The sequence below is a fragment of the Orbicella faveolata genome, unplaced genomic scaffold (assembly GCF_042242905.1).
Source record: "Orbicella faveolata isolate gen_17 unplaced genomic scaffold, um_ofav_v1 contig_25, whole genome shotgun sequence".
In the NCBI taxonomy this organism is placed as follows: Eukaryota; Metazoa; Cnidaria; class Anthozoa; order Scleractinia; family Merulinidae; genus Orbicella; species Orbicella faveolata.
In genome coordinates, this window is record NW_028301553.1 from 7,790,510 (window position 1) to 7,816,638 (window position 26,129).

Consider the following 26,129-nt stretch of genomic DNA (forward strand, 5'->3'; position numbering starts at 1 on the left):
CTTGGCTCATGGCGCGCAATAACGTGCGCGACAGCGAGGAGAATAGAGAGTAGTCAAGTAGTATCTTCATCTCGCTGGTGCCCTGCTTGCCAGCGCAGCCAGGCTAAAGTAAATCACTCATGCGCCAAATCCCGTCACGTCCGCGCACGACATTAGGCTCCTCCAATCAGTGGGATCAACCTAACCTTTAAATACCGAATACTGTTTTTGCAACGTTTCCGTCAAACTTTTAGCGCGCATATCTAGGAAAGCCCAGTTCAGAGGGGAATACTTCAACCTAGGCTGCTCTGTTTAGGCAATACCTGACTTGAAACCCGCTGAAATTTTATCGAGCTTCAGACCTTGCATCTTATCCATTCACCTTTTCTAAATAAAGCTGTTGTTAGTTGTTTGGTTAAGCGTGGGTCGTCTGTTTCAATTTCCACGTCTCACGCCCCACAGACCACCTTCCTTGTTGTGCACCTCAACTCTCACGTCCCTAGCTCCATTTTCCGCGCTCTACGTCCTACTCATTTTACATTTTATTTTCATAATGGGTTGACTAGCACGTATGTTTCGTCAGTTCTCTTCTAGTCTTCCTCACTGCCTTGTTATGTACTAAGATTTTTTTTTATTGTGGTTATTACAATTATTATTAACATTACTATTATTTTGTAATATCGTTTATGATTTTTTCTTCCTTGTTATATAATCGCAGTGAAATTGAGTAAATAGTGTCACTAACTGCGCCCCTTTTATAATAAGCCGTACATGGCTTCAGTTATAAACATACTTCTTGTTTTACTCCATTTCTACCTCCTCGAGTAATACCAGACTTTGCCACTGTACCAGCAGACTACCCAGAGGGCACGGTGCTGCTAGACACCCACATGCATTATGGAGAAATCTCTTATGATGAGGAAGATGTTCAAAGCTGGGACCAAAGATGGCGCCCATCTGAAAAAACTGTTCGGGACCTGGGAGGAGACTGGAAGTCAATACCTGTAGCGAAAGTGTTGTTTGTCACTAATGGTGTTGGCGGCGTTTATTGTAAGGTAGTTAAGGTGAAACCTCGTAAGGATGGTTTCTGACCACGGTTATGTGCTCTTTTCATTTAATGCTTCCGGTGGTGTTTTGAACAAATTAAGCCATGTGTAATCGCCTCTTTATACGTTATTTGGCCAATGCTAATGTGGCTTTATGAGTGGCTTCGCGAAAAGTGCCAGAACAGGCGATAAGCAACGGCAGCTAAATAATAAAGTTTAGCTAAAATGTTCAACAACAAAAAAAAAAAGCCTAGCTCCAGTTACATGGTAAGAGTGGCTTATTAATTAGCCGTCTAACCCGAAATAGAAAATACGTAAGGTTTTGTTTGTCTTTTGGTTTAAAAACCATTTAATAACTATGATATATAATTTCAAAAACAGGGGGCAAAGCCCAACGTTTCTTTAGAGAATCACCATAGCTAAGTTTAGGAACTTATTTCGATGTGTTTTGCCTAGAGAATTCTTTGTAGAAGGGAGGGGGGTGCTCTTCGAAAGAAAATGAATTAAACCCTTCAAAGAGATCAATATGGAGGTGGCTCAAGTTTTGTTTGAACCCTAAAGGATGTCATTCCAAAACCAAAACACAAATAAGAACTAACAGGGACCCTAATGATCAAAAGGACATGTTTTCATCTGTGAACAAGTGTTGAAAATTCCGTTATCCGTGTAAGTTTTTACCAAAACTAAAATAGCTGATGTCTTTTAAGCCTCGGACTGGAATAAGTATAAAATAGGTCCATTTTCAGATTATCAGTTCAGAAAAGTTATCATATTTTGTAGTTTGGCTGTTTAAGTTTCATTATTTAATCGTACTTCGACTAAAAGGGGGAAAATATGTGTGTAACTTTGTAATGATACCTGATGTATAGAATAAAATGTGAAAGGATCGCACGACAAGTTTGTGATGTTCAATATAAATATTCTCATGTATAGTTTTGGTTAAGAGTTTTTTAAATTTAATTTTGATTTCCGAGACAAGCAGCGTGCTTCCATTGAAGAAATACCTTGCCTGTGCGTCAAATTCGATGTTTCTTCCATTCGGAATAAAAACCAGGAAAAGACTCATTAAAATACATGTGATCGTTTTCGCTCCAGCACATCCTACACCTGCCAGCCCGATATGTTTAGCTTCGCGTCGCCCCATTAACGCAGTTAGACACGTGTGCGTGGCAAGCAGACCTATCTCCTCTTCAGATTTTTTTTTTTTTTTTTCGAGCTGGTTATGTTTTTATGTTTCCAATGCGTGTACCTTAGTGCCAACCGTTTTCCTACAATGTGGGAAAATGGACTTCGAACTTCCAATTTCGTTTTCCGTTTACCCAGGCCATCGGAAAAAGGAATTCGAGATTCCATTTTCGTTTTCCGTTTTCCTACTACATTGAAAATGGAATTTCAACTTTTATTTTCGTTTTTCGTTTTCCCACAACTTTGGACAATAGAATTTTAATTGTCATTTCCTTTTCTCGTCTTTCGTTTTTATAAGATATTGAAAACGGAATTTGGAGTTCGATTTTCGTTTTTATTTTCTGTTTTTTTGTCACTTTCTTATGCTACCTGAATCGGAAAAACATTGGCACTTCCTGTCGCTATCGAAAGACCTGGAAACCACATCCTTGACGAAGTCTTTGTCCGCCGTTTTCTTACTGAGGAAAATAATAGTTATGAAGACCTCCTCGAGGTAATCAAGAACCTTAACCCGAATCTAAGGGGCTGCACAATAGTTTGCTAAGTGTAAAAAGGTTTTCCAATTGGCATGGTATCAAGAAGAGAAGGTCAGTTGCGGATAGACCAGTCGATATCCGATCAGTGTAAAATAAGGACTGCGGACCATGTGGGGTAAAATGAAGACCAGGGGTAAAATGCAGACTGTAGACTTTTAACTGAGTCGTGTTACCGTTTCCACCGTTGAGAGCTAACCGTAAGTAAGCAAACCGGAGCGTTATTTAAGCCAACCTGAGTGTTATTCAGTCTAACCGCAGCATTGCAAACTTTCACTGCGATTAGCCTGACCAACCCTGTTACCGGTTAGAAATAGTGGATATAATGGAAATAACACCGACGATATATATTAAAAGGTCTGTAGTCTGCATTTTACCTTCAGTCTGCATTTTATCCCCGGTCTCCAGTCCGCAGTCTGCGTTTTACACTGACTGGTCGATATCGAAGTAGAAGGTGCCCAGTATCGGAGGTTCGACTGTATATTCCAAATCGATCATGACAAGCCTTTGTACTGAAACCTTTTTGACTTTATAACGGAACCTAGATAATCATTTAATTCCTTGATTTGTGATCGTATACGCATAATTTCATTTCCTTGCTGATAACGATATCGTGGTAGTCCTATTGAACAGAAAGTCTTTATTAACAGTCAGCTCGCTCGATGCGGTTTGTAGCGGGCTGAAAAATTCGTAAATATCAGTTTTCTATAAATACAGCTTCACAGTTTTTTTTTTTAATGCTATTTGTTGAAATCAAACTCCGTATGTACAGTCAGTGACATCATGTACAGTTAGTTATGACGTTCATTTGAAGGTAGGAAAAAATACATCTAAGCCCAAAAAAGCGCTAGCGTCTGCTTAATAGGCTACTGTCTTGAGATAATACAATAGAACACAAAAACGAAAATAGAAGATTAAAAACGGAAATGACAATTGCACTTCTGTTGTACGAAGTCATGGGAAAACGAGAAACGAAAATAGAAGTTCCAATTTCGTTTTCAGTGTAGTAGGAAAACGGAAAACAAAAATAAAAGTTCGAATTGCCTTTTCCGATGGCGTGGGTAAATGAAAATCGAAACTGGAAGTTCGAATTTCGTTTTCCCACATCGTAGGAAAACGGTTGGCACTAAGGTACACGCATTCCTTCGCGTGGTATACCCAGATTTTCGGAAATTTCTAACTGGATATTTCTGTTCCATTTTAGTTTCCGCCGAAAATATCCGCATTTTGCAAATGAATCGTTCGCTTTGCGGATTTTCTAGAAATTTCCACGGGAAAAATTTCAGTACCATTTGTCCCCGTCTCGAAAATTTCGGAATTTTTGATAGAATGGAAAGAAATATAAAAGTTTTGCTTAAGTTAATGACTCAATCCCCACTAATTAAACCTTCGAAAATCTCGGTTTAGGACAGACATTCTTACCCACTTTTTCCCTGGCTGTATTCAGTGCGTCTTTATAGAGGGTTCCAGCTGATTTGTTACACAACTCGTCTATCATGGGTCTGGCGTCGACAACAATAAAACAAGACCACATTGAATCGATGGTGAGTATAGCATCTGGTGGACCACTGAACATGTGAAAAATGCCAAGCATCTCTTCACTAAACAAGTCGCTGATAATAGTCATGTCAGACTGGTCCCGACAAAGGATCGCAGTCTTTTTCCCCTGTGATGGAGTATCCTTGGCCAAGGCTTCCAAATGTTTGATACAAGTACTTTCGGGTTTAACTCCGGCGTAATGACCTAAAACAATAATGATAACGACAGTGACATCAGCAGTGACAGTGACAATGGCAGTGGCAGTGGCAGTGGCAGTGGCAGTGGCAGTGGCAGTGGCAGTGGCAGTGGCAGTGGCAGTGGCAGTGGCAGTGGCAGTGGCAGTGGCAGTGGCAGTGGCAGTGGCAGTGGCAGTGGCAGTGGCGCTTCCTTTATATCATAAACAAAGATATATGAAGTATTCGGCATGTTTGTCCGCGTCGCTCAGAGAGCTTTATACTCGGGTCAACAGATCAGGATCAAGCTAAGGTCAGACCATGAAATTACACAAAATGAAAATTGAAAACTCACCTAAATAAGTTTTGTCACAAAAAAGACTGCAATGAGAATCCGACCCAAAAAGTGAACGAAGCCGGAAGTGAGGAAATCGAGTGGGGATTGGCGCAGGAGTTACGAAATCTGTTGCTATGGTTACTGAAACAAATGGAGAAGAGTATCAAAGTATTACAATCTGCAAGGTAACATATGATTTGAATTGTTTTTTTGTTGTTGCTGCTGTTTTGCTATAAATTCTTTTCTGGATAGAAATAAGATCTGGTATCGTCTGTGTGTGAACCTTCTGTCCAAACTATTGTAGCAACTAGAGATCTATGTTATTACTGTTTACCATCTGTTTGATTCCTCTCAGCAGTATATGTAGAGCTCCATATAAGGTAAACATAATCGCTATAATAACCCTTTTGACGGTTAACTTTCAACATTTGCTTTACAATTTAATCTAGCATGTGTGTGAGGTAATTTCAGGCAATTTTTACTTGTTCAGCCCGTGATTGCCTCGTATTCACGTTGGATTACTCTGAAATGAGGACTGCCATTGAACCCTGGTCTCCATTTGATTTACTGCCCATACATAACTATATTATGAAAGCTCGTTTTCTTGAAGAACGCTCAAGAATTTGGGAACGCAGTTAAGGCTACCCCGAGGCTCCTTAAAGGTTAGTGCATTTCCCGGCTATATTACTGAAATTACATTACATATTAAAAATGAATACCCTGAGAAAGATACCTCGTTTTAATACTATAGGTTATGCAAAACACACAATAAGATACCAGGGTCCATATATCTAGTCAAAACTTAGCAAGGAATTAAGGACTTCACCAACTCTCGCGACTTTTAAGACAAGAATAAGGGAAACTGACCTTTCAGACCTCATTGAAGAAAAATAGCAGTTGCTGCAAACTATGTAAATCATGAACAGAATTATTTGATATTATTATATAGTATTTATGATTATGCTGTAAATAATTTATCAACTTCAACATTTATTTATTATTATTTTTTGTTGTTGTTTTTTTGTTTTGTTTTGTAAACTAGTTATTTGCTATTGACTTTAGTTAGGTGTCCCCAATTAGCTAATCTATAGCTAACTACATTGGCACGTTAATAAAGTTTTCCTTCATTCAGTCATTCATTCATTCAAAGTTCTCCTTTCCTAAAACAGGAGAGCTGTTTCGCATTTTATATGGAATTGAGCGACTAGGATATAATTTGACCCGAGATTACACGAGCTCTAATAAGGCAGAAGCCGCTGGAGCTGCTGCTTGCAGACTCGAGAAGCCGCCAATTGCTGACCAGATGCACGTGATATTGTGGGTTATAAAAGCTAATGATATCAGATTTCAAACGGGAAAATACAGAGAAATCATCAAGTTTGTTCAGTACCAGCTGAGAAAAGCAAGTGAGTAGTGAGTTAAACCAACGGATGGTTGTGCTTAGCCTAGAAGTGTAACCTTGCATTTCACTATACGGCTTGACATTACTTCACATCATGTCATGCACGCCACGCCACGCCACGCCACGCCACATGACGTCACGTCCCATCACATTGCATCACATTACGTTGCACTTGTACACGAGACGGATAGCTTTAATGATGTTCCTCATTTAATTTTCACCGAGATAAGAGTGATTTTTCAACGTCTCTGAGCATTTGCAAAACGTATTTTGAAATGATTTTGCTTCAATCACTCCTTGATTAACGCTTAAATAAAGAAATTTGCACATAGGAACGCACATAGCAACGCCCATAGCAACGGCTGTCTACAGTCCAAAAGTGCTTACAAAATAGATTAAATTCAGTTCATTTCAATTATACTTTACAGGAAAGCTTAACAGATGTGTACTGTTAGATTTCAGATGCATCATAGTCCTGAATATTGTTTTCCTCTACCATAATGTACGCCCCGTTTTTGGAAGCAATCAAAATCATCACAGCTATAGAGCGTTTTCACATGCCGTCACGGCAACCATATTGGTGTTCCAAATCAATGAAACGGTGGCCATGTTGATGTCCTAAACCAATCCTGTAGGAGTTGAACTCTTAACTTATCTCAACTTTTTAGTTAACTGTTGCTCTGTTTTCTGTTTATGACAGCAATCAAGATCATCACTGTCATCACATTTGATGACGAAATCGCCAAAAAGCCGAATGCCGATGAAGAAAGAGAGAGGCTGAAGGAAGCAGCTATTGGAGTCACTGGAAGCGACAAGAAAAACGGCGTGTTTATGATCGCCAATTCAGTGCGCGGACAAGAATATGATTTAGTTTACAAGAAACGCGTGCTGGAGATGCTGGAACAAGCAGCTAAGTGCGGCGAGCGATCTATAAGGATGCGACAAACTACAAGAGAAAGCCCCAAGAAGCAGACACGGCATTCCGATTCTGATGCTGGTGCCAAGTGCCCTGTAGAAAACACCGAGGTACCAGGCTATCCTGATAAAAAATGGTGGTCACTGCCACCAGACGTCCCTCACTGAATGAAGTCTTGAAAACTAGCCTGTGTTACAGACGGAAATTTAATTCTAATGAATAAACACGGAAAGTACATTTCCTTCGTAACGCTAATGCAGGCTAGCGAGAATTGAAAAATGCGAGATAGAAGATGTTTCGGCCGATAACCTGAATAGTGAGGAGAATAGACCCTCTATTCTTCTCGCGAAACATTCTGTTTCTCTCTCGAGTTTTCCCTTAGCGTTTGACAATCCTTGTTGACAAGTTTTCATTTTCATTTCAAGAGAAAGGAGCAGATGTTACATCATATTATCTTTACGACAAGAGTTTAGCTGAGACGGCCATAACTTTGCTACGATCCTTATCGGTCTTTAGCTGAATACTTACATTTTTGCTCCTTGTTTACAACTATAGCTTTGCACTCACGATTGTTTTTTGATCGAGGCCCTTGAAATTGGACAGGACCTTTCTGTGACTTTTCCAGGACTCAGATGTATTTTTTCCAGGACCCTATAAAATTCACATTAACCCTATCACCCCCAAGATCTCATTGTTTACTGTCCGCCATACATTTAATTCATATTTTGTACTTGAGTTAAAGGTGAAATGAACCAAAATGTAGACATCTTTTCTTCAGCCATTTTATAGCGACGAAATGTTGAAAAAAATGTAAAAAGGAAACTTATGCGGAAATTTTTCTTTTTGAGCCGCGAAAATGAGTAAAGAAGTAGTAACAATCTTTTATTAGGAAGCTCCATCACTAAAAGTGGTTTACATAGAGGTCCTAATACTAGATATATACTATATAATGATACAATTAAAATCTATAAATTAGAGCTAAAACCGAAATAAAAAAGTTAAAAGTCTGAAGACAGCCCATGGCTTCACGAAGACGTTTCCAAAATAACCGCGCACTTTAATGGAAGGAATGGAACTGAGACTCCGCTTTGTGACGTCATTGTTGTCTTATACATTGCTGCGTTTCTGCTTCAGTGAGTCTTTCGTGGGAAAGTTTTGGATCTAAATACAAACCTCATTTTACTTGGGAATCGCCGAGGAGCTTGCCCGATGTTTGGCGGGCATTATTCGGTTGTTTTTCGTTGTTTTTTGTCCAATTGCCGGCTTGCGACGTTCCATAGTGAAGTTAAAAATCGTCGGTACCACGTCTTTCCTGACTACAAGTTGACGAAGCTTCAAAGAGGGTCCCAACAAACCCCTTACTACAAGATTTTGTTCGAAGCTGTCTTCGGTAAAGTGTTATACACAAAGGCGCGAATGTTTCGAGGGCATGAAGCATTCTCTTTTCATTTTTAAAAGCCATTCTCTTTTAAGTTTTGGGTCCTGGGGGAGCTTGAAAGTGCTAACTTTTGATTTTGAGTGGTTTTCCTCTGAAGTTCACTGTGAACTTGAAATCAAAACAGTTTCAAATTTCCCGCATTTCTTGAGCTCACAAACAGTGACGTCACAAGTTTTATTTCCGACAATTATCCTACAATTTTCCCGACCGCTCTACGATTACGAAGGATAAAAGACAGTGATTTTAACATTCCAAAATCTCCGCAAAGCTCCTTCTAATTCGTTTGAAACTTCAGAATATGTTTATTTTACACTTAATTAACACATTGAACTCAAATGAAAAAAATGTCTAAATTTTGGTTCATTTGACCTTAAAACAGATTTCCACAACTTTCTAGGACCAGTTACCTTTCTCCAGGACTTTCCAGTCCTGGAAAATGCCACAAATTTCCAGGACTTTCCAGGCTTTCCAGGCTTTCTAGGATCCGCAAGAACCCTGTGCTAAAAATCTTTCTAAATTAAAAAAAAAAAAAAACTGGTGTACAAACACTATTCTTGCAAAGCAGGAGCGATTTCTTTTTTGGAGGGGGGGGGGGGAATTGGGTGGCTAGCAACCCCTCTTTTATGGCAGAAGTAAAGGCAAACTCTCTAGTTAGGTACCTCATTGTAATTTCTAATGAAACGGTTTTCAATTAGGTTCTAATCGTCAAATTGCAAAAAGTTTGGGAAAAGTTTGAGAACATGCTCCATTGATTCTGCAACCCCAGGGTACCAGCTTCCCCTTCCCACCTTAAAAAAATCCTTGATCCGCCCCTGCATGGAACAACTTTGAGCTTACTGAGCAATCAACAGATCATATCAAAATGCTTCTTGGAGGGGCTGTTTTCGCAATACACGGACAACGCTGGCAAAAATTGTAAAACATAAAAAAGTCGACATCCTAACATTCTACATGAAAAAAAAAAACCTATTGAAAAATATAATTATATGAAACATCTTTACCTATACCGATTAAAAATAATCTCATTACAAAACTGTTCAGTCATACCCCTCACAGACGAATTCTGGGAAATTATATTTAAGAAATGGAAAACATGTACCCTGTTTCTATCGAGATTTAGTATAAATCTACTAGCGTTCTATCACGGATGCCGGTCGCTGAATGGCTACGCTACTAACTATCTATTCTGTGATAGATAGTGAGTAGTGTAGCAGTGTGGGCTTGTTAACAAAATGACGGCCGTTTCTTGGCGCTTTCGAAGTGTCTGTGAAGAGGATTTAGATAAAGTTTTGAACGAGTAGCAGATTTATACTAAAACAAGCAGATTATTCGCTCTCGATTTCTATGCGTGATAGAAATCTCGAGCTCATAATGTAATTGTTTATTAGTAGAATTATACTAGGATACTGATGCAAATGCTGTACTCTGATTGGCTGAGCCATTGAACACTATCAGCCATTAGTGTGCAGTGGCTGGAGGTTGTCTAGGAAATGGCGACGTTTTTTCGTTCTTCCGCAGTTTTGGAGGAAAATTTCGATGCAAATGGATAATTAAAGCGAGTTTGCAAAAGTTTTTGAAAGGAAAGTCTGACGCCTGCAAGTACCTTATTTGCATAGCGCAACGCGTGCACTTTCAAGTCCGAGTCGGTGTTTTCAACTGTCAACAAATCTTGACAAAGATTTCTTTCGCTGTCTTTTGTGCCGAGATGCTGCAACAATTTTCACCGACGCCAAAACGCTACTAACATGATGGGTGTTTCTTTAACATGGTGAAATTTTACTCTGCGAAAATAAAATAGACAAGGAATTTTGATAACTCAACCAACAAAATCGAAATCTTTATTCGAGTGCCGAGTATTCGAGTTGATTAAAGAAAGCTGATTATTTCTGCTGTATTCACATATTTTCAGCTAAGTTTTTAATATGTTCTCAAACATTTATCAACCTTAAACATATTTCAAAACTAGAGATACATGAGTTCGATGTACGTTTTCACACGAAAGTGGGGAAGTCCAATTTATCATGTTTTACTGGCTGTACAAAACACGCACCGGCGGGCGCTCATATTCATCGACAACAGTCAATTTATTGGATTTTTACACAAACAAAACTGAGCAGCACCTACGGACATAAACTCTATTGTCACTTATTGGGCCTTGTCAAAACATTAAGCATTGCTTACAATTCAGGCGAAACTCAAACTTGCAATTATGTTTTTTTTACTGTTCGGTCGAGATAGACTCTGGTGAAATCCTCGCAAGCGTGTGGCAAGAGGAGGAAAACTTTTAAGTCCTGAAACGCTGCTATATCCAAATATATCCAACTAGTTTTTTTGCTGTGTTTTGGAAAAGCTGCTAATCTTTAACATATGTGAAACTGGGAGTGGAGTAATGTGGAGCTCTTGTAAAAGAAGCTATGGAATACGACTTGGTCAGTGACATAAAGCGACACAACTAAATTTGACACTGTCTTACTTCACTCAAACTGGAGCAGCTTACGACGAAAACACTGACGCAAAATTCCAACAGACATGAAAGTATTGAGTTGTGGACCAAACGTATCAAACTTTTCGGGAATTTCGGACGCCATTTCTCCGCGTTACATCCGCAAGAATCCTCGCAGCATGTACGCACGTGTGCCGCACGGGATGGCGCAATTTGTTCTAAAAATAGAAAAATTGTCCCATATCATAGGGACAACCCCAATACTAGAAATGGCACGCGCTTACAGTCTCCGTCCCCGATTATGGCTCTTGGTAATACTTATTACTTACTTATTATTACAAAATGACAATGAATTCTTAATCAAGCCTTCATACAAGCTATATATAGCCATTTCCTATATGTTAAGTTAGCATTTAGATATGCCTAGAAATAACTTCTTTCTCTTCTGCTGGATTGGAGCTGGATCAGAATGTAAACTTGATAAGGTTTGGAAAACTTTAGTTAGGGAAATGCGATAGATAAAAGAACGTTACATATCGATGTATCAAAAACGTCACTGAAAAATTGTAATTCACAGCTTTATATAAGCGTGAAATCACACGATCGCTTAAAACTGTTAAAACCTGTTAAAAATTTGTTTTCTTGACAGAATTCTGTGGTGACAACACTGGTGGTCCTTACATGGTCAGCTTTCCTCATTTGCCCGAAATTTCCTTACATACGTGCTGGATTATACTGTAATGCATGGCAGAAAGGTTTGCCGTGAACAGGGCTATTAAACTATATGTTGATCTTTCATGATATCTTAAATCATTTTCCTGACCTGATCCCTGCCTATATCCCTCCGGCTTGGAGACACCTTACACAACGTGACCGTTAACGCAATTGGTTACTGAAATAGCCAATTTGTGATCCAGTCCGTTAATTCGTTTTTTTCTCAAAACAAAACGAAAACAAACGCTGACGTTTACCTACACTAAATGCTACCAAGATCTCGCTCAAAAATATGATAAACTATTTTCTTTGATAAAATCCTTAATAATAATTTACTAAACTAAAAAAACTTCTTTTAACTAACTAGTTATGGCAAAAAAAAAATACCAATGTGTAAGTTGCTGAAGAAACCTTAATCCAAAAAATAAAACTGTACTGGAAGGAAAATCAAACTTGAAAGTAGTCTGGCAAACAGTCAAACCTGTATTAAGCGGGCCCCATATTAAGCGGACACCTTCTATTAGCAGGCAGCAGCACAAGTCCCATTTGCTGAAGAAACCTTATGCCAAAAAAAAAGAAAAATACTGGAGGGAAAATCAAACTGGAAAGTAGTCTGGCCATAAAGTCAAACCTGTATTAAGCGGACCCCATATTAAGGGGACACCTTCTATTTAGCAGACAGCAGCACAAGTCCCATTTTTTCGCCACATTTACGCACGTTTTTTGTTCATGTTTTTATAGACCGGCCATTTTAGTTTGCCGAGAAAGAGCTGTCACTGAAATGCGACAGTTCATTATTCGTTTTTGCTTTTACAGAATTTTTATTCTTGTTTGGTTGTGTGAACCTTCACATAATTCAATCAATATAGATACTGTTACTGTATACTTAAATCGCTTAACATCTGCTAATAAAGCTTAAACGATCCCATAAACTTGTGACTCACTTAGTTGTCCTTGTTTATGGAAATACGTTATTTCAGAGTTAACGACCGCTCAAGATGATGGTATTTCACCCTTTTAAGGCTGTTTTTGGCAGACGCCTTGTATTGAGCGGACACTAGCAAGGGTCCTGAGGGTGTCCACCTAATACTGGTTTGACTGTAGCTACGATATGCCATTAAACTGGGTCTCCGAGATCCTTAATAATCTCTTCCATATTTGGTCTCGCTTTAGGATCTGATTGCAGACATCTCCGTATGAGGGCTCGAAGCAGGCGATTTGTCATCATTGCGATTTGTTGAACACGCCTTTCAGGATCTGGTAACTCCTGGATGCACATTTCACAGAGAAGAACGCCGAAACTGTACACATCGACCTAGAGACAACGATTACAAAACATACATATCATAACACACTAAAGTTATCTACTTCCAGCGTAAAAAGCATGAATAATTATTTATTAACGGAGTACCATGCAACCTACTCTGTGTTCATTCAGATACTGCAGTGTTTTGGACAACTGCCATTAAAGTTACTTATCATCTGTGAAAAAATACTACAACGGTAAAACGTATAAGGTTTGGTTATTTGTTATTATAATCAATGAATTATTCTCCCGCGAACAGTTGCTGTAAATATGTTAAGTGCCCCAGCCAAAACGGCCCTATCCAAAGATATCCCCGAAAGGAAATCCCTCAATTTTCAACCTCGTGCATTTTGCGATCGCTTTGTGAACACCAACAAAACTACCTTTAAATGACCTTATGTAGTTGACAACCTACATAAGTTCTTTTGTGAGCTATTAAGAATATTTTAGTAAATTTACAGAAACAGTGTTGTAAATATTTCCTGAAAAATATCAAAATTATCTTCTCTTTTAGTGACAAGTGCAAATCTAACCAATTTTTCATTTTCTAAGAGGTCTGGTGAATGACTCAATTTGTTCCTACAACTTAAAAATTTCATAGATGTGTATGTGTACACTTAACCAAATTGATGGGTGGCAAACCTTAAGCAAGTCATAGCTAACCTTGACTGTTTGTTTTGAAGTTAGTGCTTCCGGAGCAATGTAAATCATAGCCCCAGGGTTAACTGTCATGGTATGCTGCATAAAGTTTGCAGTACCATAATCGGACACTTTGCCTCGCCATTGGTCACCCTGTCGCCATAGCAACACATTAGCACTGCTGATGTCACGGTGAATAATTGGAGAAGGTTTCTTTTGGTGAAGGTAGTTTAATGCACGAGCCACATCCAAAGAAATAATGGAGACTTCTGTGGAAGAGAGAGGTCTCTGTTCTAACAGTGCTCGTAAACTTAATTCCATAAGCTCTGTTACAAACAGAGGACTTCCCTCGTCATTGGATGCTCCAATGAACTGCAGCAAACAAGGATGGCGGCATCTGGCAGCAATGTCCATTTCTCGTTCAAATAAACTCCGGTTGTGTGGAGAAAGAATCAACTCATGGATTTGCTTCACGGCAACAGAACAGCCACAATATTTCCCCTCGACAACACTTCCCCAGCCTCCCCTACCAAGTAGTTTATCTGTCAACTGAATTTGATGACGAGAAATGACCCAATCAGGTGTGGCCTGTCGACGTTGATGTTCACTAAGTGTTTGCTGAGCTGTTAAAAGAGTCATCTCCAATTCATTCACTTCCTGGTCTTTTACCCTCAGCTGCCGTTCTAAGGTAGTCACTTGTTCCTGTAAGTTAGCCGTTTCCTCCTCTTTTTCCCGAAATTGTCCTTGTGAGTTTGTCAACTGTTGTTCCATCTCCCTTAGCTGTCTCTGTAAATTCGCTTCTTGGTCGCCCTTCGCTCTCAGCTGTTCTTGTATCTCCCTTAATTGTCTTCGTGAGTTCTCTTCCTGTTGGTCTCTTTCTCTCAGCTGTTTACGTAAGATGGCCTCTTGAACCTCTTTTTCGCTCAATGCTTCTTGGAAAATTGTCAATTGCTGTTCCCTTTCGCTCGATAGCCTTTCTTTTTTTCTCAATTGTTGTTCCATTCTCGCCAACTGCTGTTCCATCTCCCTCAATTGTCTTTGTAAGTTCTCTTCTTGTTGGTCTCTTTCTCTCAGCTGTTTATGTAAGATGCTCTCTTGAAACTCTTTTTCGCTCAATATTCTTCCTTGTTCTCTCAGTTGTTGTTCCATTCTCGCCAAACGTTGTTCCATCTTCCTCAATTGTCTTTGTGAGTTTTCTTCTTGCTGCTGTTTTTCCCTCCGCACATTTTCCAACTGCTGTCCCATTTCCCTCAGTTGTGTCTGTAAGTTTTCTTTTGGCTCTTTCCCTCTGTACACTGTTGACAAAAAGTTGAATTTAGTAGCGTTCTAAACATCGAAACACAGGTTTAGATCCATCGCCTTGCAAACTAGGCGATGACAACTACATTGTAGAAGCATTCTTCTGTGATTAAATTGATTACTTATTAGGCGGATAGCTAGTTAGGCTAGTTTGCAAAAATGCAAACAGCGTCCAAAGTATCGATCTATTGAAACACACCTCACATATAGAGCATCAGCAAAAATAATTGTAAGAGGTGCTTCACAGTCTCTCCTTCTTAGCCACCTATAGAACTCAGTATCCTCAGACCTATACAGTGCTGCAATGTTGGTGACAAGTTTTGAATGCTCTTTTCACTAATGCTGCATCATATACTTGACGAATAGAATCTATGTTGCTGTGGGTCTGTGGCAGTGGCAGTGGCAATGGCAATGGCAATGGCAGTGGCAGTGGCAGTGGCAGTGGCAGTGGCAGTGGCAGTGGCAGTGGCAGTGGCAGTGGCAGTGGCAGTGGCAGTGGCAGTGGCAGTGGCAGTGGCAGTGGCAGTGGCAGTGGCAGTGGCAGTGGCAGTGGCAGTGGCAGTGGCAGTGGCAGTGGCAGTGGCAGTGGCAGTGGCAGTGGCAGTGGCAGTGGCAGTGGCAGTGGCAGTGGCAGTGGCAGTGGCAGTGGCAGTGGCAGTGGCAGTGGCAGTGGCAGTGGCAGTGGCAGTGGCAGTGGCAGTGGCAGTGGCAGTGGCAGTGGCAGTGGCAGTGGCAGTGGCAGTGACAGTGGCAGTGACAGATAGTGACAGTGACAGTGACATACAAATATATATATTACATTTATTAATAGCACTTGAAATAATAATAAAGTAATCAACTTAAATCAAATCGCCAATTAACAGACACTACCTTCAGTCCCTTTTACGGTCTCTGTGGTGGAGGGGTGCGCCTCTGATAAAACTTTAATCTATCGGGGGAGAAGGTTGTCTTTGAACCTTACATTAAAATATTACCTTTCACGTCCAAAGCCGAACAGCAAGCAAGATAAATATCGTTACAATGTGTCATATGCGCGGAATATTTTCGTTAGGAGTTTAAATTAGAGTAATCATTGTCGACTGACCAACAGACTTACTTACCACTTGTGCTCGCAGGGGTGACTTGTCCAGGTTCAACACGGAGCATTTCCTTGAGCCTGTCACCCACCTGAGATATGAAGGACTCTTCTTTATTCACGACAACCCGGTAACGTCCAACTGTGTTTTCTTGATAAATCAACAATTCTGCGTCGGCGGTTGATCTCAATTTCTTCATCAAGTCATCTTCTATCTCTTTAGGAGGCTTCCACCCTTCTTCATTTTGGTATGAAATTATACCGTGGCGCAGGCGAGCCTTTAAAAGTAATGTGGACTCACTGGGGTCTATCGGCCGTTTGACAATTCTCATCTGAGACCTCTCTGCCATACCATCACGTTTTGGAAGAGATTCTGATCGACGATACTGAAGAGGACGTTTCGGATTTTGAGTTTGATGGAGAGGATTTTTGTTTCCCTTCCGCCACAGAATTTCGCCCTTTTCACCGAGATGTAGCCTGACTCTGCGTGTTAAGGCATCTTCCTCATCCTGTGACATCTCGCTGTCGTCACTGCACACGATAATGACCACTTTTCTCACTGAAAGCAAAGAAGAGTCAAGGTGAAGTTTCCGTTGCAACAATGTACCACATGGAAAAAGCATAAATTATTTTTAATGAAATGGTTAATGATCGATGAGATCAAGACAATTATTATAGTTTAAAGGTGTCTAGTGATGTCCCTGTTGGTAGCAAGGGTATTTTCCTCATTTGTAGACTGAGCAGCAAGCCTAGGCCTTCCCAATTTCCTCCCCTCCTACCTTTCGTTAGAAAAGCCTGATAGTCGGGTAAACGCAGCTATGCAAGAATTTCACTCTTTTGTAAACTGTAATTGCACGCCTTTTTTGGCAACATCTAAGGTCGCGAGTCAATAAATACAAATACCGGGACTAACTTTCAGAAACGCAGGTCAACAGGGTAAAAGGTTTTACTCCCAGCTGAGACGAAGCTCCACAGAGATGATGGTTTTGATTTTAGTACCAAACAGAGGTCCACAATGCTAAACTTATTAGATGTTCTCACAGTAAATAAGGTTTATAGACTCCAAGCTCTGAAATTCACGCATCTTTGGCACAAAGGCCTCCTACCAAGCTTTTTCAAGATTTCTTTCAATACGCCAGTGAAGTACATGGATACGATACCGGATATGTATCTAGGGAAAATCTATGCATATCAAAAGTGCGCACCAATTCTGGAGAACAAACAAAAGCTTACACAGCCACTATTATCTGAAACAATACTCCCACTCACCTTAAAGATATCAATGTCTTCAACTTCTAGCATAGCATACATGTTTATTCAAATTCATGTATAAACAAGTTAAATTTTATTTTTTTGTCTTTGTTTCTCTAAACAACTGAAATTTTATTTACTGTCTAAACAACATTCTGAAAACGTGTATTGATTTTCTTAATTGTTTACCATGTGCACATCTCATCTCTTATCAGTTCTGTATTTTCTTAAATATCTATAGAAACCTTATAATAATTGGAGATTGACTAGAAAACGATCTCATATCGGGTTACGTCAGTTTCTAGACACATATCTACATTTCTTTTTCTGCCTCTCTATTTGTATATACATATATTTAAAAAACTGTAAATGTTCGAGTGAATAAGTTGAGTTGTTGTTATTGTCACAAAGGAACGATCCTGGAACGATCCCAAAATTCAACACGAAACGGACCAAGGAGTTCATGACTTCAGTTCACGGGTTCCAACCCGGAAACCGGTGTTCAGGAACATAACGGTTTTCCTAACAACGCAAAGCTGATAAGTTTGAAGCTGGTTAGCGACTTATGCCCCATGACTCAACCCTTCGTGAAAGAGATTTAAAACAGATATCTTACCTACTGTTTCTCTGATTGTGTTCAGTAGGTCTGTATAGGGGGTTTCAGCTGATCTGCGACACAACTCGTCTTTCATGGCTCCAGCGTCGACAACAATAATACAGGACCTCATTGAAATGATAGAGAGTAAATAGCTGAGCCCCGCATATGGGGAACCACTGTATATGTTGAATATGTCAAGCAGCTCATCACCAAACCAGTCCGTGATAATGGCAACATCAGACTGGTCCCGACAAACGAGCGCTACTTTCCCCTGCGATGGTGTATCCTCGGCCATTGCTTTTAAACGTTTGCTAAAAGTACCTTCCGTTGTAGGTTCGGCGTATTGTCCTATAATAATGAGAATGAGAGTGACGAATCGAATTGCAGTTGGGCCACTAGCTGTTACATTTTCTTTTAAATAAACTTCCCGAAAACGCATGGAGACTTGCTAATACGGACACATTCCTCAGCCCTTTTAACAGTGCCTGTATTAAAGGGTACGACTATGTCAAAATGTTAGTAGCAGTAGTAAAAAAAATCACACTCTTTCCCCACTTTTTATTTTTATTTTATTCACTCAGTTTTCTAACTTTCTAGTTTTCTATAATAGTAATAAAAGTAATAATAATAATAATAATAATAATAATAAATCATTTGTAACTATTGATAGACTGGCCCCTCTAGACTAGCAGAGCTATTCGCGGGCGAGTCCAACTGTACAATGTAGATTTTATTAAGAAATAAAATGATGAAGAAATGAAAATCTCGACTGATCGATTAGATTGAAATATCAGCTTTCGTGTCACGGCGTTCCCATCATGACGAATTTCCCCCCTCGTACCCGACAGTAGGTTCGGAAGGGCGTGATGGATGTAAGCGGAACGGCCCCCACATGTTTATTCTTGAGTACCCGTCGGTGAACAGTCCAGATTGAAGTATATTGGTTAAATATTGGTTATGAGTTAAAGTTAGATTAATTGATCGATCGATCGATGAATTGATCGATTGAATTGTTCATTGAAAGATCGATCGATCAATTAAGATTGCTTGATTAATTGATTGATTGATTGATTGATTGATTGATTGATTGTTTGACTGACTGACTAACTGACTGACTGACTGACTCATTGACTGACAGACGGACGGTCGGACGGACGGACGGACTGACTGACTTACCTCTCCTAATCTCGGGGGTGACTTGCACAGTTTCAACAAGGTTGGATTTCTCGCTGTTAAGTGACTGATAAACAGGAACATTTTCCTGCCTACCATTGGTTTCAGCTTTCTGCATTTCGATGCTATCGTCCTTCACTAGCTCTAAATTGGAGTAGTTTATTGGTGTCGTTGCTTTTACATCGTTGGAAGTAACTTCCTGTGACACAAAAATGAAGTTAATGTTTTTATGTGTTATTTTTGTTGTTGTTTTTTGTATTTATTGTTGTCTGTTCCTAGTTTTGCAACTTTGAAGTTTGGCTGGTCTGTTGGCAGAAAAATAGTGATGTATTTTGGTTGTTCCGCGCTAAGGCAAATTAAACTGTGTCACTCAAGGTGTAAAAGAATCAGTTTTACTCTTTACGAATACCCTGGCTGCTGTTGTACCACTTTACCTGAATCGTGTCAACTGCAGGTTTGGAAGGCTGAAGTTTTGGTTCAAATGTTTCCCCCATCTTTCCAGGATCAAGGAAATGCAACATTGCCTCCTCATGAATCAGTCTGTGTTCTTTGTCCCAGGAAAAGATAAAGCTTATGCGTCCATCCACGAATTCTTCTTTGAACTGAGAGGAAATCTGTCTCTTAGCCCACCCTGACAAGGCAGCTTTTTCTTCTTCAGCAGCATTTTTGTAATTGTCATCTCCACCAATAACAACAATTACTTTGTTGCCTGTCAGGTTATAAACACAAATCAAGTCGAAGCCAAGAACAGTTGTAGAGAACAAATATTTATCGTTCAGGGACACTGGAATTCTCGTAAAAAGAAAAACTCCAACTTCACGGTAAAATAATTTACCAAAAAATGGCTATTTTTTGCAGATGCCGTTTACTAAGAAATGTCCGCTATCTTAGTTGATTATTTGAAAGATGGCAGTTGCAACAGTTGCAAAATATTGTAACGTCAACGTAATGCCACCATTAGATGTTACTCATCATGCATGGAAACGTGATACCTGCTTTAACCACTCAAAATTCAGAAATTTGTCATCCTGTAAAACTCATATATTTATGCAATACCTGATGACAAAGTAATCCTTCCTACTGCTACTGCTACTTCCACTGCTACTGCTGCTAGTGCTGCTGCTACTGCTACTGCTACTGCCTCTGCTGCTGCTGCCACTGCTGCTGCTGCTACTGCTACTGCTACTGCCGCTGCTGCTGCCACTGCTGCTGCTACTGCGACTGCTGCTGCTACTGCTGCTGCTACTGCTACTGCTGCTGCTACTGCTACTGCTGCTGCTACCAATGCTACTACTGCTACTACTGCTACTGCTGCTGCTGCTGCTACTGCTACTGCTACTGCTACTGCTGCTGCTGCTGCTAGTGCTACTGCTGCCGCTGCCACTGCCACTGCTACTGCTACTGGTGCTGCTGCTGCCACTGCTGCTACTGCGACTGCTACTGCTACTGCTACTGCTACTGCTGCTGCTGCTACTACTACTGAGACTGCTACTGCTACTGCTACTGCTACTGCTACTGCTACTGCTACTGCTGCTGCTGCCACTGCTACTGCTGCTGCTACTGCCACTGCTATTGCTACTGCTGCTGCTGCTACTGCCACTGCTACTGCTACTTCTGCCGTTGCTACTGCTGCTGCTATTGCTACTGCTGCTACTGCTACTGCTACTGCTGCTTCTGCTAGTGCTGCTGCTCTGCTCCAGCTACTGTTATTGCTACTGCTACTGCTACAGCTACTGCTGCTACTACTGCTACTGCTGCTTCTGCTACTGATGCTGCTCTGCTACTGCTACTGTTATTGCAACTGCTACTGCTACAGCTACTGCTGCTACTACTGCTACTGCTACTGTTACTGCTACTGCTGCTACTTCTACTGCTACTGATACTGATACTGATACTGCTACTGCTACTGATACTGCTACAGCTACTGTTGCTACTACTGCCACTTCTACTTCTACTGCTGCTGCTACTGCTACTGAGCGCTACAGATTTTGCAGCTTACGTTTCTTTAAACCGAAGCTATGTGTTTCTTCGGAAGAACGGAACTGTGCGACACAAAATAAACGTATATCGTCTTCGTGTAATGTTCCGTCTAAAATCGATACCTCCCTCTTGTGGAATGTCCTTAGTGAAAGAATAGGATTAGCTTCTTCTCTGTACTTGAAGGTGGAGTAACCCATTTTTAGCCTAGCTACGTCTGCTACACTACCACCTAATAATAATCCAGGAAATGCGGTAATAATCCAACGCATGTTCATAGCGCCATAAATTTTTGCTAGCATAGTGAATAGGAAAATGGAAACTGAGTGTTTCTCATTTGTTTGATAAAACTTAAGCCGAAGACCGTAAATTGTAAGTTTTTGACAGTGTTCTTATTCTTAGATTAGATGTTTAAATGGATGCTTATCCCCGGAAGAGGCAATTTTTAGATATACAAGATTTTATGTTTGAAAAATGCGGACGTCGATTATTTCAATTTTTAGCTGCTTTTGCGCCCATTCTGGGAAAAAAACAAAAAATAATTAAATTTGTCTATAGAGCGTTTTCACTGTCACGCAATAAAAAATAAAATCAAAAACCATTCAGTGGGTAAAGTCAAGAAATTATGATATTATAGAAGATAAATAGAGAAGAAAGTTCTCCAAGTTTAAGGTGTGTGCGTTGTCCCGAAGTTGAGATATTCGTCGCAATGTTCCGCGCAAATTTACAGAGCTAGTATGGAGCCGCCATGTTGGTGTTCCTCTGTGGTACACCAATATGGCGGCCGGAAATTAGTGTAAACATCTGAAACTTACTTTGGCTATCTAGGCGACTGATTAACTGCACTGAACAAACAAACATGAATATTACCGTAAGGATCGCAAGAAAGGCGGTGGAGGTATTTTGTTGTATGTTCGCAAATCCATTCCTTCAAGCCAAGTGAGAATTAGAAGCAAAGCAGTGGAAGCAATACTCGTCGACATTCAGCTTGGACAGCGACTTATGTCTTTACTTAATGTTTACAAACCACCGTCAGTAAACAACCAGACGTTTACGAGCGACATGTGCGAAATTTTAGACGTAGCGATTTCAAACCGAGCTAGTGTGTTATGTTTGGGGGATCTCAATTGCGATATTCTAAAACCACAAGACAGCGGGAAACAAGGTCGAGCTTTCTTAGATATCTGTGACATCTACGGCTTGGACAATCTCATAAAGGAGCCAACAAGGATTTCAATTTCTAGAGAGTCTTGCTTGGACATTATAGCAACAAATTCTCCGACATTTGCATTAAAATCAGGAACAATGGAGACAGGCCTGAGTGATCACAAACTGGTCTACACTTAATTCTTAACAAGAAATTATCCAAACCAGAGACCGTTTTTACGAAAGGCAGGTGTTTTAAAAGCTTCGATGCGAATGCTTTTAATAAGGACCTTGCATGTGTGCCGTTTAATGTGGCGTATGTGTTCGAAGACATCAATGACATCTGTTGGGCTTGGGAAAAGATGTATACCGGTGTGCTTGACAATCATGCACCCATCAGAATGAAAAAGCGTAAGGCGGCTTCAGGCCAATCCAAATTTATTACACCGGAGATAAGAAAGGCCATTCGGAAGCGAAACAGTCTAAAACGAAAATTTAACAAAACAAGGAAAACAGACGACTGGGAAGCATACCGAGTGTTAAGAAATCGCGTGGTCTCCATGAGGCGAAAGTCTGTTGTTAAACATTTCGATCATCTGTGCTGCTCACGTGCTGGAAACTACAGGGCTTTTTGGCGGTTACTACGTCCTCTTTTACACACAAAGAAACGTGCGCAAAGCGATTTGATCATTTTAAAAGAAAATAGCAGAACGATTATCGATCAAGCTCAAGTAGCAGAGATTTTTAAGGACTATTTTACAAATATCACCGATAGGTTAACAATCGATTCATACACTCCGTTCCAACATCAGTCACATGCCTCTCGCTTACCTACGAACAGCATAGCCAGTAAGAGCTTTACTTTTCGTTTTACAAATCACCACGAAGTAAGGCAAATACTCAACGACATCAAGGCAAACAAAGCCCAGGGATATGACTTAATTCCGCCACGCGCAGCCAAAGCAGCGGCACCATCAGTGTCTGAACCGCTAAGTGATCTTATAAATACTATTATTGCAATGGCAGAAGTCCCCGAAGGGTGTAAGTATGGTCAGATTACACCTTTACACAAAAAGGACAGCGTGTTGGACAAAGCTAATTTTAGACCTGTCACCGTGCTGCCCGCATTCGACAAAGTGTTTGAACGCATTGTCCATACTCAGATGAGTAGTTATTTTGATACCATTTTCCACGATTATACGTTCGCGTAGCGGAAATTGCATGGCTGCTCTGCGGCGTTATTAACACTTACCGAAGAGTGGAAAGAAAAACTTGATCAAAGCCACGTTATTGGTGCTGCTACACTGGACCTTAGCAAGGCATTCGACTGTATCCCTCACGATCTTCTGTTGGAAAAGCTTAGATTTTACGGACTGGATGAAAGATCATGGTCCCTCCTTCAGAGTTACCTCTCACATCGCTACCAACGAGTCAAACTGGGAAACAGTTTTTCATCGTGGAATGTCGTTCGTAGTGGTGTAACCCAGGGGTCAATATTAGGACCGCTTCTTTTTAATATTTTTATGAATGATTTGGCCTATGCTATAAACGAGAGCAGCTTATTAAGCTTTGCAGACGACACCAATTTACATGCTTCAAACGAATGTCCCCGCGCAGTAGAAAACATGATTAACCAAGATCTGTTCAATGCCACCTCTTGGTTTAAACAAAACGGAATGATCGCCAACCCGACAAAATATAACGCTATGGTGTTAGGAAATGCAAATCAGTGTGACATCAGCATCGAATGTGCGGGTAAAGAGATTCCAGTATCCAAGGAGATAAAACTACTGGGCATAACTTTAGACGAAAAACTAAAATTTGATTCACACATTGCGGACATTTGTCGCAAGGTGGGGAGCCAATAAACGCTCTAAGCAGGTTAAAGAACATTCTACCTTGCAAAACGAAGGAATCCTTGTATCGGGCTTTTATTTTACCGTATTTTTCTTATTGTAGTCAGGTTTGGTATCACTGTGGAAGAAGGATTATAGAAAAACTGGAAAGAACAAATGCGAGGGCCTTGAGATTTGTGTACAACGACAAGATCTCGACGTAGGAAGCGCTCTTAGGGCGTATCGGATCAACATCAACCTTAGAAAATCGTCGCACTCAAGACATGCTACCGACTGTGAACAATATTATTCAAGGCAGGGCTCCATCCAGTTTCAAAAATCTTACAACTGAGAAGAGAACAGCGTACAATCTTCGCGGAAATTTTAATCTTTCTATACCTAAAGTGAACACTACCAGATATGGTCTTAAGTCGTCGCGTTATGCTGCAGCAAAGCAGTGGAATATGCTACCTCGTGATATTCGTTCCATGGCAGGTTCAAAAGACTTTTTGAAAAAGATTCGGCAAACTGATTTTCATGTTTAATACACTTTGATTATATTTTATCGCTTTTAGCTCGTTTTTTTTTTTTTTTTTTTTTTTAAGTGATTTTTAAATTAGCTTGATGTAAATACCGTTTTGTTTTTGTTTGTTTTTTTAACGCTTTTATAATGTTGTACATTACTTAATTTAAATCGTGGAGCACCTGGAAACTAGCAAACAGCTAAGTGTGTACTTTTCCACGTTAAATAAAGTATGTCTATGTCTATGTCTATGTCTAAACATTTAAATAAGCACTTTTCCAAATACTTAAACGTCTTAAATGGCTAAAAATCACTAGATAAATACATATTTTTCGACAAACGCGATTGTAGCTTAATGTCACGCACCGCCATAACTCAGAAATTCAAAATGCGCTGGTTTCCAAACGAAGGACGCTATTGAGCTGGGAAGTTGTAAAGAGATAAATTTAGTACCTCTTTTTCTGATGAGGATAAAAACTTTGGTGGCTCTTTAGTAAGGGATTTAAGAATTTGAGGACGTCACGTGAAAATAACGTTTTATTCTGCATGATCGAAACTTGAAATTTGTCTGAAAATTTCATTTTAATAATTCTGAATTATGAAAATGACACTTTTCACTGCTTTGAAAGGTGAAAATAAAGATAAAAATTGCTTTTCTTGGCTTTAAAATTAGAATGTAAAGCCTTTCAATTTTCTTTCAAATTACAGTTTCAAATGAGTGAAGTGTTCAGTGTCATGCAACCACTGTGACAAACCCGAAACACTCGATTCGTTCAGCACTGTACAATTTTTTTGAGCAAACAAGAATTTCATTGCTGGTTTTTCTCGCGAAGACTCCATAAAAAGTTCTGTTATGATGTTTTCCGGATCAATGCTTTCCTTCTGGTCTTTGTGTAAGATAAAATATGACGGTTACGATGTTGTCATCAACGAATTTGTAAGTAGAACAGTTCCCCTTTAAATCACTCACCCGTTTTCTCCAGTAACGCTCTGTAGAATCTCGCGTAACTAATGCCAGCGTTGTCTTCGTTGATTGACAGCCGAGATTCGTGAGCATGGACGACGAAAACGGCGAAATCCATCGGTGGTTCAGATTGGATGGTCTTGCACAAATCCGTCATTTCTGAGGGAGCAAAGTACTTCTTTGTGGAGATCGAAATGTCGAAGCTTAGTTTGTCTTTGATGGCGTTTAACAACTTCTCCACCACATCTAGCTTGTAGGTTTTATCACAGTTAAAAAGATGGAAACATTTCTTGTTCCCTTCCTTTCTTTCTGGCAGCGGCTGTTCCTCATCCATATTCGAGTCTGTGTTTTCCTCCATCTTGATATTAACACTGTTTTGGTTTCAAACCGATTCCACGAATTCAGCGGCTTTAACGTCAAATTTGCATATATGGACTCCCCAGTTCAGCGTCACGCAAACCTCTAACTTTGTTTGGCATCTTTTTGTGAATATAAAAGCCAAATACTGCCATTGATAATTACTTAAATTTTATAAAAAAAGATTCATAAATGTTTTTTGGAATATTCATTCAGCGTATTTTAAAAAACAGCTGCCCGAAAATTGGAGTTATAAAAGTGGGTTTTCTCGGAAAACTTTT

General features: G+C 40.0%; 2 protein-coding genes and 1 long non-coding RNA gene across 3 annotated transcripts in view; 2 read left to right on the top strand and 1 right to left on the bottom strand.

Annotated features, from left to right (window-relative positions):
* The window catches only part of LOC110044200 (uncharacterized), a 24,910-nt gene extending 22,988 nt beyond the window's left edge, over window positions 1-1,922 (top strand). Inside the window, exon 3 of the long non-coding RNA XR_016208291.1 lies at window positions 832-1,922. This is a non-coding gene — a long non-coding RNA (uncharacterized LOC110044200). The remainder of the gene's footprint in view (window positions 1-831) is intronic.
* A 2,317-nt stretch (window positions 1,923-4,239) lies between these two features.
* LOC110044253 (uncharacterized) lies at window positions 4,240-8,114 on the top strand. Its single transcript, XM_020749776.2, has 4 exons — window positions 4,240-4,287; window positions 5,403-5,454; window positions 5,962-6,198; window positions 6,895-8,114. Exons 1-4 carry the CDS (start codon window positions 4,240-4,242, stop codon window positions 7,275-7,277), a joined length of 720 nt encoding a protein of 239 aa, XP_020605435.2. The 3' UTR covers window positions 7,278-8,114.
* A 4,708-nt stretch (window positions 8,115-12,822) lies between these two features.
* LOC110044195 (uncharacterized) lies at window positions 12,823-25,980 on the bottom strand. Its single transcript, XM_089294559.1, has 7 exons — window positions 25,498-25,980; window positions 19,481-19,755; window positions 19,050-19,245; window positions 17,892-18,221; window positions 16,050-16,583; window positions 13,654-14,945; window positions 12,823-13,020 (listed from the first exon to the last, which is right to left on the bottom strand). Exons 1-7 carry the CDS (start codon window positions 25,847-25,849, stop codon window positions 12,823-12,825), a joined length of 3,177 nt encoding a protein of 1,058 aa, XP_089150685.1. The 5' UTR covers window positions 25,850-25,980.
* Between the last annotated feature and the right edge of the window lie 149 nt (window positions 25,981-26,129).